Source organism: Lacerta agilis, chromosome 2 (genome assembly GCF_009819535.1).
Source record: "Lacerta agilis isolate rLacAgi1 chromosome 2, rLacAgi1.pri, whole genome shotgun sequence".
Taxonomy (NCBI): Eukaryota; Metazoa; Chordata; class Lepidosauria; order Squamata; family Lacertidae; genus Lacerta; species Lacerta agilis.
This window is the reverse complement of record NC_046313.1, coordinates 44,799,115-44,812,174: the sequence shown is the minus strand read 5'-3', so window position 1 is coordinate 44,812,174 and position 13,060 is coordinate 44,799,115. Positions and strand designations below refer to the sequence as shown.

The window sequence follows — 13,060 nt, the reverse complement described above, 5'->3', positions numbered from 1 at the left end:
CCTAGAATAAATCTAAAGGAACACACCTTAATATCAATTATGTAATAGTGGTGATAGCAAAGAAGGCTTACTTCTCCACTACCATTGCATCTTCAGCAAAGCTTTTCCATGTAATAAAGGGGCTGATGGGATCTACCCAGATGAAGTGGTTGTTCCAGCAGAAACCTACTATGACAAATTTGCAAGGGTAAAATCACTTGGATTCATTCAGAATAGGATGTCACAATTAGGGTAAGTCTTATGGAGATGCCAAGAACAATTATTTCAGATGTGGACAAGCTGACTGAAAATGTACATCTTCTCAATCTTGTCCACTCTTGGCTGGTAAGGGCAAGATGAAGAGCATTCCCAGATAAGTTCAGGGAGAGATTAATGCCTCAGCATGGGAGGGGGCAGTACTGCCATCCTTGAATTAAGTTGTGGTTTGCCCTCTTCTCAAGAGGGCCTCCTAGACTCAGAACTGTTGGATAATTATTGCCTGATAAATAATAGCCTCTTTGGGGGCTTGAGAAGGTGGTGGTGGTATAGCTTCAGATATGCTTGAATTACATCAGTTACCTAGACCAGGAGATGGGAATCTCAGGTCCAAGGACAAATAAAATCCTCCAGCCATCTCTGCAGTTAGCAGTGTCAAATTACAGACCAGGCCATTTTTTCCCCATGCACAGGAAATTGCCTGGGAGAAGATAGACCAATAGCAGGGAACAAAGACAGGCTGATGAGCCATTAGCAAAGAAGTGGGGTCTCTCCTCCTTGAGTTCTGGGTTAGTCCGCAGAGACAAAGGCCAGTAGTAGTAGAAGTTTAAGATTACAGTTTTGCTGAAATGTGACCTAGCTGAAAGTGTCAGTCTGTTAAACTGGCCAGTTGAAGAGCTGGGATAGGTGGTCAAAATGCAATGTGGCTGAAAGTTTGAATTGAGGGACTTCCGGTTAGGTGCCGAGTCAATGGCGGACGGGAGTCCGACGGCTCCGTCCTCCGTTAGGCGATAGGGAGCTCCGTGCCTGCGCCACGGGTCCCTTAAAGCCACGGGAAGAGCGTCCCGTGGACCGACGGCTTCGTGGGTCCCAGACGTGCTGTCTCCGCTCCTGATTTACCCTCGTAAGGGGGAGAATCGGGCGAGCGGAGCCCCAGCACGGGACTGAAGAAGCGGCTGCCTGCGGAGGATCAAAGCAGCGATCCCGCCAGACCTGAGCACCCGGCACTTCCTACATAGAAACTTCCAAAGAAACTCTGTAAGTCAAAAATTTGGATTATTTCACAAGTTTAAAGAGCACTGCTTGCAGAGGAAACTCCAAAAGGAAGCCTGTTCCCTTTGAACTGTTTGCGCGAGCTTGGTAGCGCTAAAGGATCAAAGCCGCGGCTAACGGGAAAGTTTTGCGAACTCTGCCAAACTTTTTAAAAGTGATTTAAAAGTTGTTTAAAGTTTGTTTAAAGATCCAAAAACAGTTGATATGGCAAAAGAAGAAGCCCCTCACCCTCTGGATTAGGATTCCGGGTCAGTAGCGGGCTGGGATATATTGTTGCCATTTTTTCTTTGTTGGTGTTCCAGTGTTACAGTGACTGTTTACCAGTGAAGATACTTTGACTCTTTTACAGCCAGATACAAGCTACTTTAAAGACTTGGTGGCTACACTACAAGTGAGAAAACAGCTACTGGCTTGGGCTATTTAAAATAGACTCTTCTTGGCTTTAAGGAATTTACAATTCTGAAAAATCTGAACTCTTTGCCTAAAAGTTGGATTAATGGACTATTGTGGACTCCTGGCTCAGCAGCCTCTTTGTTCTCAGAAAGCTAGCTGCAGGCCACCTGGTGTTTACTTTTGGGACTGTTGGTCTTCTGCTGTGAATGTCTGAGATTGTTACTATAGCAACTGGAGTGACCTTGAGATTACAGTTACAGAGCCCACAAGGAATGGAACTTAGATCTAAAGGAACTGGCTCTGAAAAAAGGAAAGGCTCTGTTTCCTTAACTCTTCAGGAACAAATGGAGAAATTGGCTGCAAGTGTGGCAGAAATTGCAGAAGGCTTGAAAAGTGTCACCGAAGGGTTGAAGCAAACACAAGAATCGGTGAATGCTATTGGTGCATCAGTGAATACAACAGTTAACTCTGCAATAGAAAAGCTCCAAGTGGATATTAAGGCCGATATTAAAGCCTCCACCCAAACGTTAGAAAAATCGATTGGCCAAATTGAGGAAAACGTAAGAAAGAACAGAGACGAAATTAATAAAATTGGGCAGGAGGTGACCACGTTAAAAAAGGACTCGGAGGAAATTAAAGTGGTCAGAGAAAAAATAAAAAAGGTGGAGGAAAAATTGGACAATTTGGATTTGGAGCAGATCGAAAATATTGGAACACGACAGAGGACTGTGGAAGAGTCTCTTGCTTTTCTGCAACTACATCAGAGAGAAGGAAACCTAAGAATAAGGGGTCTTCCAGAATTGGAGGGGGAAGACCTGAAAGCCTATATTGTGGAACTATTCTCGACTTTTTGGGAGTTAGAAGAGGTAAACGTCTCAGCACGCATAGTGAAGGCCTTCAGATTTGGACCAAGAGGTTCCAGAGGAAAGAAAAGCACTAAAACAGTCAGTGACTGTTTGATTGTGCTACACGATAGACACGACAGAGACTACTTTCTGGATTTACACTATAGAAACAACCTGGTGGTACAGCAGAATAAAGTAATTTTTTACAAGGATATCCCCAGATTCTTTTTAGATAAAAGAGCTCCCTACAACGACCTGGTGACGGAGCTAAGAAGAAGAAAAATCTCCTTCAGTTGGGAATTTCCAGAAGGCCTGGCATTCACGTTTGAAGGGAAAAAGATAAGAATAAGGTCCTTGGCGGATAAGCAAAAGTTTTTGGACAAGCATCTGGAACATTTCAAAGGAACTCCATTGGATCCAGCACAGCTTTACAAGTTTCCAGAAGTATTTCCACCACCGCCGGGACCACCAGGACCAAGCCAAGATCCAGAACAAGATAAGAAAGGACAGGCAACCGGAGGAGAGGAATAAACAAAGAAATGGCGCTCAAGTTAATGACTTGGAACGTTCGGGGATTAAATCAGAGACCAAAGAGACGCAGAGTGTTTTATAGCATAGAAAAGAAGAATTTGGATATAATATGTCTACAGGAAACCCACATAGTCCGGCGTCACAGAAGATTGCTACAGAACAAAAAATTAGGCCAAGAGTTCATATCATCGGATAAGGTCAAGAAGAGAGGAGTAGTGATTTATGCAAAGGAGAAATATAGCCCAAGACAGCTATTTAAAGATGAAGAAGGGAGATACATCGCAATTGAAATTAATGTACAAGGCGAAAAATTTTTAATTCTGGGACTTTATGCACCAAATGATGGAAAGTCGATTTTTTATAAAAAAATTCATGATTTGCAGTTGGATTATTTGGACTATAAGGTAGTTTGCCTTGGAGACTTTAATGGGGCAGTTTCCACATTAATGGACAGATCTCAAAGAACAAAATTAACAAATGATGGGAAACTCCCAAAGACTTTTTTTGAAATGGTGGACAATTTGAACTTGGTAGATTCTTGGAGATTAAAAAATCCCACAGAAACAGAGGCAACGTACTTCAGCGAATCTCAGCAGTCATGGTCGAGGATAGATTATATCTGGATCTCGAATGAATTGGCTCCAAAATTACAAAAAGCAGAAATCGGTCCTAAAACGCTTTCAGACCATAATCCGGTACAGGTAAACCTAAAAATGATTTCCAAGGATTCTTTCAGGTGGAGAATGGATGATGCATTGATGAGAGATACCAAGCTAGTAGAAAGAGCGGCGAAAAAGATGAAAGAATATTTTCAAATTAATTGGAATTCAGATGTGGAGAAAAGGATTGCCTGGGATGCAAGTAAGGCGGTAATGAGAGGATTCCTCATTAGTGAAAAGGCAAAAAAGAAGAAACAACAAAGTGCAGAGATGGAGAGACTGTTGAAATTAATCAAAGAAAAGGAAAAAGAACTAAGAGGACATCCCAGATGTGTTAAAATTCAAAAAGAAATCAAATACTTGCAATCCCAATACGCGAATATCATGAATCAAGACATCGAATGGAAAGTGAAAATGATGAAACAAAGAACATTTGAATCTGCAAATAAATGTGGAAAACTACTAGCTTGGCAATTAAAGAAAAGACAAAAGGCAAATGTCATCAGTAAATTGGTAGTAAATGGAAAAAATGTAGAGAAACCGGAGGAAATCAGATGGTGCTTTCAGAGATTCTATAAACAACTGTACAAGGAGGAGAAGATAGATGAAGTAGAGATAGACCGATTTCTGGAGAAGAACGGATTGCAAAAGGTCCCAGAGGAAAAACTAACAATTCTCAACCACCCAATAACGACACAAGAAATAGAAGATGCAATAAACAACATGCAACTGGGGAAGGCTCCAGGACCGGATGGATTAACAGCAAAATATTACAAGATATTGAAAGACTGGCTATCACAGCCGTTAAGAGAAATTTGCAATAGAATACTAGAAGGAGATAGGGCACCAGAGACGTGGAAAGAAGCCTTTATCACACTGATCTTAAAACCAGATACTGATAAGACTCTAATGAAAAACTATCGTCCAATATCCCTTTTGAATGTGGATTATAAAATCTTTGCAAATGTTTTGGCTACAAGGTTGAAAAGAGTGCTGAAAGATCATATACATAGAGACCAAGCAGGTTTCTTGCCAGGAAGGCAAATAAGTAATAATACGAGGATCATTGTGGACATTTTAGAAAAACTGGAGAGAGACATAAACACAGATGCAGCACTATTGTTTGTTGATGCAGAGAAAGCTTTTGATAAAGTATCCTGGACATTTATGAAAAAGAATTTGGAAAAGATGGGAGTTGGAGAAAATTTTTTAAATGGCATTAAGGCCATTTACACAGAACAAAGAGCAAAAGTTATTGTAAACAGTGTGATATCGGAGGAGATTGAAGTAGAGAAAGGAACAAGACAAGGGTGCCCTATCTCCCCTTTACTTTTTATTACGGTCCTGGAAGTCCTTCTGAATATGATTCGGAAAGATAAACAGACAAAAGGAATTAAAGTGGGAGAGAAGGAATACAAATTACGTGCCTTCGCGGACGATTTGATGCTATCCCTGCAAGAACCAGAAGGTAGTGTCCCCAGAGCCTTGGAATTAATTGAACAATTCGGACTTGTAGCTGGCTTTAAATTAAATAAGCAGAAAACCAAAGTTTTAGGTAAAAATCTGAGTGCAGAACAGATCCAAAGAATTCAAGAAGCCACAGGCCTCAATTTTGTCAAATCTGTAAAATACCTAGGTATCAATCTCACAAACAAGAACTTGAACCTGTATAAGGATAATTATGAAAAATTGTGGATGGAGATAAAAAAAGATATGGAGATCTGGACAAGACTTAAACTGTCGTTAATGGGAAGAATAGCAGTGGTTAAAATGAATGTCCTACCAAGGATGCTGTTCTTATTCCAAGCCATACCAATTTTGGACAAACTAGACTGTTTTAAAAAATGGCAAAAGGACCTATCGAAATTTATATGGCAGGGCAAAAAGCCAAGAATAAAATTCAAGATTTTAACAGACTCTAAAGACAGAGGAGGCTTTGCCCTGCCGGACTTAAGGCTTTATTTTGAAGCTGCGGCCTTTTGCTGGTTAAAGGATTGGTTTAAACTAGAGAACGTTGATGTGTTGGACTTGGAGGGACATGATAATATGTTTGGTTGGCATGCATACCTTTGGTATGACAAGGTTAAAATCCACAGAACTTTTAAGTCTCATATTGTGAGAAAATCCCTATATCAGGTTTGGACTAGATACAAAGACTTGTTAGAGAGAAAGACTCCTAGATGGATCTCTCCAGTGGAGGCCAAGGCATATAAGAGACCGAATATGTCTGCAAACTGGTTAAGATATATGGATATATTGCAGCAGGAAGGGGACTCCTTTAAGCTAAAAAGCTATGATCAAGTAAAAAGTCAGGTCCCCGACTGGCTGCACTATTATCAGGTTTATGAAACATTTAAAATGGACAAAAAAGTTGGTTTTCAAGTAGAAAAATCAAAACTGGAAACAGAACTGATAGAATCGAACTTCAAAAACCTTTCCAAAATGTATAACCTTCTGCTAGAGTGGCATACAAAAGATGAACTGGTTAAATCCTCAATGATAGATTGGGCAAAAGATGTAGGACATAATATTATGATGGATGACTGGGAGAGATTGTGGCAAAAAGGTATCAAATTTACTGCTTGTCATGGTTTAAGAGAAAACATAATGAAAATGGTTTATAGATGGTATTTGACACCAGTTAAGATTGCTAAGATGAATACCAAAATGTCAGATGTATGTTGGAAATGTAAACAGGCGAAAGGTACCTTTTTTCATATGTGGTGGTTGTGCCCAGCGGTAAGCGCTTTCTGGGATAAGATCTACAATGAGCTTAAGAAGGTAATGAAAGTTACCTTTTGTAAGAAACCAGAGGCATTTCTCCTGAGCATAACCAATGAAGAGATACCCAGTCAGGATAGAGTGTTTTTCATGTATGCCACAACAGCAGCTAGAATTTTATTGGCGAGAACATGGAAAGGTGAAGAGATACCAACGGTGGAGGAATGGCAGATGAAGATGATGGAATACATGGAACTCGCAGAACTGACCGTCAGAGTCCGGGACCAGAGGGAGGGGAAGGCGTCGCAGGAGTGGAAAAAATTTAAAGACTATTTAGTTAAATCAGTTAAACTGAATATTTGAGCAGAATTAAACAGAACATCGGCTTTGGTAGATATGTGTTAGATATGAATGGTAAGAGGAATTGTTGTTATGTGAAAGATGTATGTGTCAAAATATGTTAAGATAGGTTGTTAAGATAAGATACATAGTTATTGAGATATTTGACTAAGTAAAAGCTAAGTATATTAAAATTTGGGTAAAAGTGAATTGAACAATATATAAAGCTACCTTGAAGAAGTATATGTTTTTTGAAGACAGTGGAGGGAACGGGGGAAGTCCCCAAACAGAGAAGTTAGAAACAAGAAATATTCAAAGAAAGATATTGGTTAAGGTTTGTATATGTTATTTTTATGTTTTTATTGTTGTTATTGTTTTGAATGTTGATTATGTTTATTGTTGATTATGTTTAATGTTTATTGTGTTTTTATCGATGTTTATGCTATGTGTTGATGTTGTATTTTGTTCTCTTTTTCTTTTATTGGAAAATAATAAAATCTTATTAAAAAAAAAAAAAAAGAAAGTTTGAATTGAGGGCTGCAGATATGTTGGGAAACTGAAGCATCTTGGAGTGTAATTCTGGAAGCCCATTGTAATGGACATCTGAACTAGACCAGTTTAGTGCCTTGCAGTGCCTTGAAACTCCACCAGAGGGCTGAGGCCTCTCTCTGATTGGCTACCAAGTCAGCTAGTCAGAGGGGTGTATGGAGATAGCATTTTTGGAAGGAAAATAAAAGGAACAGTTTTAAAAGAGAGATGAAGGGAAAGAGCTTGAGAGTTTGAGAGAGGAGAGTTAAGGAATTGGTTCTGAGTTGTGTGTAACATCCACTCTGAGGAGAATATCTTCAGCTCTAAGTTCAGATAGAAAGACAGTGTGCAGCGTCTTGAGAGAGTATTCAGACAGGTGTTAACTGGATAGATGAGTGAGCAAGGAGAAGTAGATCTGTGAGGATACACTCTATTTGGGTCTCATTTCAGTCAGAAGGGGAGCGATCCTGGAAGATAAGATTCCTAAATCAGTTAAGAGGGATGTAGTGATCCCCTGTGTATGTTATACTGCTAGACATACCTCAGGACTGCAACCAAGGTGAACACATAGGATAAAATAAATTAAAACCTCTTATTCCATTATCCTAACATTTTGTTTTCATATTTGTCTTATCAATGTATGTAGTATAAAACATAGTTTACCATAGTATGAAAACCAGAGCACATCCTTCTCTCATTACTAAATCATCACAGGTTTTTTTTTTAATTTGAGATTTCTTTTGTCCCCCAACCTTCTTGTATGAAATACAACACCAGTCTTTGCCTATATGGAACTAGAGTTTAAAGCAAGCATCCTGACAATGACAGTGATAGAAAATCATGAGGAAGCCCCTACAATGAGATTTTACCCCAAGATGGAAAAGAATATCATTTCTAAAAGCAGCAATCCATGTTAAGCCATTATTAAAACTTGTGTCAGAAGTACTTCCCCGTCTCTATAAAATCATGTTTTTGGCCATTACCTGCTGTTGAAGGGATTTTCTCCTGGGATTATATGAGTGCTGTCCTTCCCCACTAAAAGCTTGATTCGATCATAGAATGACTTTACAGTTGGTGAACCAGAGTGACTTTGTTGTATAATGTCTAGAGGATCACGTGAACCACGGCATAGCAGGCTATTCTGACAAGTCGACTGGAGGCAGCAGTCTGGATCAAGGCAGTCAACGAGGCCATCTGAAAGCAAAAAACACACAGGCTGTTGTTGTTGTTCATTCATGGATAGAAACAGTCCCAATGCTTTTGCTGTCTGCAAGCATTCAGATCGGTTGTAGTGCTCAGTTATTTCCATACAATGCAATAACAAGTATCACTGAAAATAATATACGTTGTATATATTAGCTGTACTAACTTATTGCTATCCCCTTGTTTCATATATGCTGTTTGCTATCTTGGTGTCCTAGACAACCAGAAATAGGGACATTTTGCTTTCTGAGGCACAGGACAATATGATGTCACACACACACACACCGCCATCCCATATATAAAAGGTGATTAGATTGACAGTTGAATCTTAGTCTGATTCTGGCAATGGGACAAAGTCCTCCCCTGCACCTTGGGACAGTAAACTAGCTTAGGGGGCATGGCAGGTAAAATAGCACACAGAACTCTGTCCACTTTCTACCCCTCAATATTTGATGGCAGCCTCATGGACAATGCAATCTCTTAGAAAAATTTAAAATGAAACAGTTCTTGATTATGTCCTCCTTGTTGTTTGAGCTGTAGATGTTTTCCTTTTAAGGTCAGCAGCCTTTACACATGAGGATCCCCATTTATATTGAAGCCTGTTTCTATCATGGAACAAGGATGATCCACTCCCCTCCCTTGCAGTCCATTTGCCACCCACTTTATATAATCAATGTGAGAAAACGATTGGGTTCCAATAATAATTCAAGACAGTTTTCCCATTAAAGCTTGAACACCTTTTCCTTGATATCCTTCCTAGGCTTGTATTTCTACCACTACAGACTGAAAATTGTCTTCTGCTTTTAGTTTGCTCAGTGCTTTTGTTCAGGCAACTGTGAGAGAAGAGAATCCTAGCAATACATTAAAGAATAAAAAAGGCAAGACACAGGATAGAAACTACTCCCTTTCTGCAAATTTATATTTACCTGCTCAAGCTATTGTGTATTTTTTTTTTTTTTTTGCTATGTCTATGGGGGGGGGAGCATATGTTATGCCTATAATGACCTCATCAGGCTGCATGATTATGGGCTGCAGCGGCTGAACACTTCTGACGACACCATGAACTTTAAATTGGCACACCAATCTCCCAGTGGCCTGTCAGTCATTGAATAACATCTTCATGCCAGCGAGCCCCCTTGGATATAGTCTGACATTGCAATCTTCAGTAAATTACCCTGTCACTGCCAATCTTACAGTTATCTCGCAAACAATCAAGGAGGCAATCAAACTGTTCTGAAGTACCAGTTCAGGACCTAGGGGGGCTAGAAATGTCTCCATTCAATACCAGTGAGACACCTGAATATCACTGCTTAGATACTAAATGGAAATACGCACACACCTCTACATAGGAATAATACACTATAGGTTTCATGGTTAGGTCTGTACAAAGAATCCACATAAAAAAATAAAAATCTAAAATTTCTAACTGGGCAATACTTTTATTAGGCCAACCAAAAAGTAAAAAAATAAAAGTAAGCTTTCAAGTTCTTTAGAACTCTATATCAGACTGGATGTTTTTTGTTTTTTTTAAAGGAGGGCAGGGTGGAGGGAGGTGGTTTAATGTTAAACTTTAACTTTAACACAGCGCAAGGGTCTTTGCTAGCCCTTTGCTTGGTGCTGAACACAGAGTTTGCAGAGCTGGCAGTGGGGCATTTGGCAAGTGCTGTACAAAGCACATTGGAAGCCCTGTGCTCAGCACTCCCCCAGTGCTGAGCATAGGCCTGGCAAAGCTGTTTCAATAGGGATCTGCTGCACGATGAACAGATAACTCAGTCATATAGACAATGCAGCATACTTGAACCCACTGCCCATCACTTAAATGTAGGGGCTGGCTGCAACTAACCCACACCTGATGCCCATTTCCCATTGACCCATTTCCCATTACCAGGGAAGCACATTCAGGTATAGCATTAGCAATAGCAAGTCTTTCTGAAACTCTAATTCTGCAATTCTAAACACACTTACTAGGGGATTAATCCTATTGAACACAGTGGGATTACAATAGAATAACCAAGCACAAGATTGCTTTGCAAATGGGAGCACAAAGGAAAATGTAATATCGAAGAATTTTAGAACTTTAGAAAGTCTACAGTCACACCAATTATTCAAACACTCACACACTTTTATATATTACACTGTATACATTGGTATTATCACTGTATTGATCCTGGGTAATGAGGCATAGAAATGAATATATTTTACTGAAGCAATATTTGCTAGTGAGAGTAGGTAACACTTTTAAGTTTTGCATAACTTTATTTGAAAGGAAAATAAGGGTATCTCCAAGCTTAAGAATTATACATTTAATATTCTGCTTAACAGATAAAATACACATTTAGTTTACCTCATTTTCCATTTAAATGATCTTAGGAAACCCTGAAAGCTAACATTCTAATAAACAAGTTGGAATATTAAAGGGAAGATATTAAAGCCTCAAAACCTGATGTTATAGATGAAAATATAGATCACATAGTCTTACAAACAAAATTCAGATATGTTGGTATTCAGCAAACATTGCTATGCTTAACATTCTATTTTTCTGGGGTTAAAACCTTACCCCAGGCACACATATTATTGTGCAATTTACACATAAGTAGACCTGCAGGGTAGCACTTCTAGGACATTGTCACAAATTGTCACCTGCACAATGTCCCAAAATTTTAGCCAGTTGTCACTTACCATTTTCCTTCCAGAAACAAACAAACACACACACACACACACACACACACACACACACACACACACACACCATAAAATACTGAAGAAATGCACTGAACTTTGCCATTGGTGTGCATTTACTACACCAGCCAATTTTAGAAAGCCCCATCAATTTTTTTCCATGACAAATGATCAAGGAAAGATCAAGAAAGTGTCAACAGGCTGGCAGAAACCGTATACAGTAATATTGTTTGGGAACCATTCTTTAATCAATGGCAGTTTCCTTAAGGTTTTTTAATGGGTTAGAAAAACACCCTCCAAATTCATTAACATTAGTTTATGTTTGTTTTCAATTGTAATAAAAATAATTCTAGACAGTTTACAATATTTTCACTTTAAATTATATTTTTGTTGTTTGCAACAGAAAATAATAATCATAGCTAATTAAAAGAACAGAAATGGTGCTGTTTATTCAACATGCAAGAGCAAGCATTCAGCAGAGACAAGTTTTTTTTTGGCCCTAGTGTATTGGGTATTGTCAAGCACACTTCATCTGACACTGGAGACACAAATATTACCTGGGGTTCACACCCTATCCCCACCCACCATACACTGGAAATCTCACTGGGGCAGAAAATCACACGCACAACCTTGATGAAGGTTAAGTGCCATTGAAATTATATGATAAATAAATAATTGAAATAATATTAGAAAAAAGGATGAAATATAGGCTAACCAATTTTTCCATATAATGTATGCATCTGCATGTGCATGCACATAGTATCTCATGTAACATTCCCTAAACTTTAGGGAAAGCTACATTAAGATAAGACTACAATGGAATAAATAAAAAGCAGTAGCTTTTGTTCATCCCCTTTCTAAAAGCTTGTTGTGTCAGGAATTTATTTATTTTTTATGTTAAAAAGTGGTTCTGTAGGAAGATAATTTGTCAAATTGCAGCAGTAAATAATCCGGAATGGAAGCTGAAATAATATCTGCTTTATAATACAGCTCAACTCAACTATCCCAAGTGGCTAACTCCACTGAACTCAATGTGAGTGATGATTATACCAGTATATAAATATGGTCCCGTTGTTGCAGCAAATTCATACTTGTCTTTCCATTAAACCAGGGGATTATACAGCATCTCCCCCTCCTTGCCTTGCTGCTTCCACAAACTCATGACCCAATCATCAGATTTGTCAATGAAAAGCATTCCTAAGGGAAGCTGGAATGGTCTGGATAAGCAAAAAATATACCAGCTATGACAATTTAATTTAATCTTCCAAAGACTTTAACCAGGAAATGACTAGAGTATTTCTAATATATTTCCCATCTTATTTTATAACCACCTATATTTACAGAGACAATTTTGCAAGTAAGTAGGTTAACAACTGATGATTTTTAGCGCACTGTGTTTTAATTGACTAACTAATGGCAGGATGTCTGTGTTATCAACCAGTTGTTGTTAAATTACATGATTATCACAGTTTTCTGCTGTTATGAGTTTGTGGGTACTAGACACCTATAATCCCTGGATTCAGTGAGTGTTAGAATTTAATCAAGCCTTGGGGTGTTAAAATACAGACAACTCTAACCCCTGGATCTAGAAAGTGTTAAACGCTACTTAAGACAGCCTAGCTTCCCCATGAGGTGACTGCCTAGGGGGATGGGCCATTAACAGGACAAAGGATCAAAGGGACCCGGTGAGAGACAGTAAATCAGTTGGGCTCCTCCATCAACAGATAAAGCCAGAGTCGGTGGAAAAAAGGCTAGGGGCGGGATGATCGCAGCTTCCAAGCCCCTGCCTCCAACTGGCTAAATTATCACTGTCCACCCTTACCCCAATGCGGCTGGAGGTGGACAGCAGCAGCCATCACCTCCCCCAGGCACACTGGAAGATTGCAGCCTCCCTGAACCCACTGCAGCCATGGC

The 13,060-nt window shown here is 39.2% G+C and overlaps 1 protein-coding gene across 2 annotated transcripts in view; it reads right to left on the bottom strand.

Annotated features, from left to right (window-relative positions):
• Nucleotides 1-13,060, bottom strand: part of LOC117041261 (teneurin-2) — a 479,562-nt gene that overhangs the window by 58,244 nt on the left and 408,258 nt on the right. For both annotated transcript variants that reach the window (XM_033139834.1, XM_033139833.1), the window contains exon 15: nt 8,248-8,458. In XM_033139834.1, the coding sequence (XP_032995725.1) occupies nt 8,248-8,458 (211 nt within the window). The remainder of the gene's footprint in view (nt 1-8,247; nt 8,459-13,060) is intronic.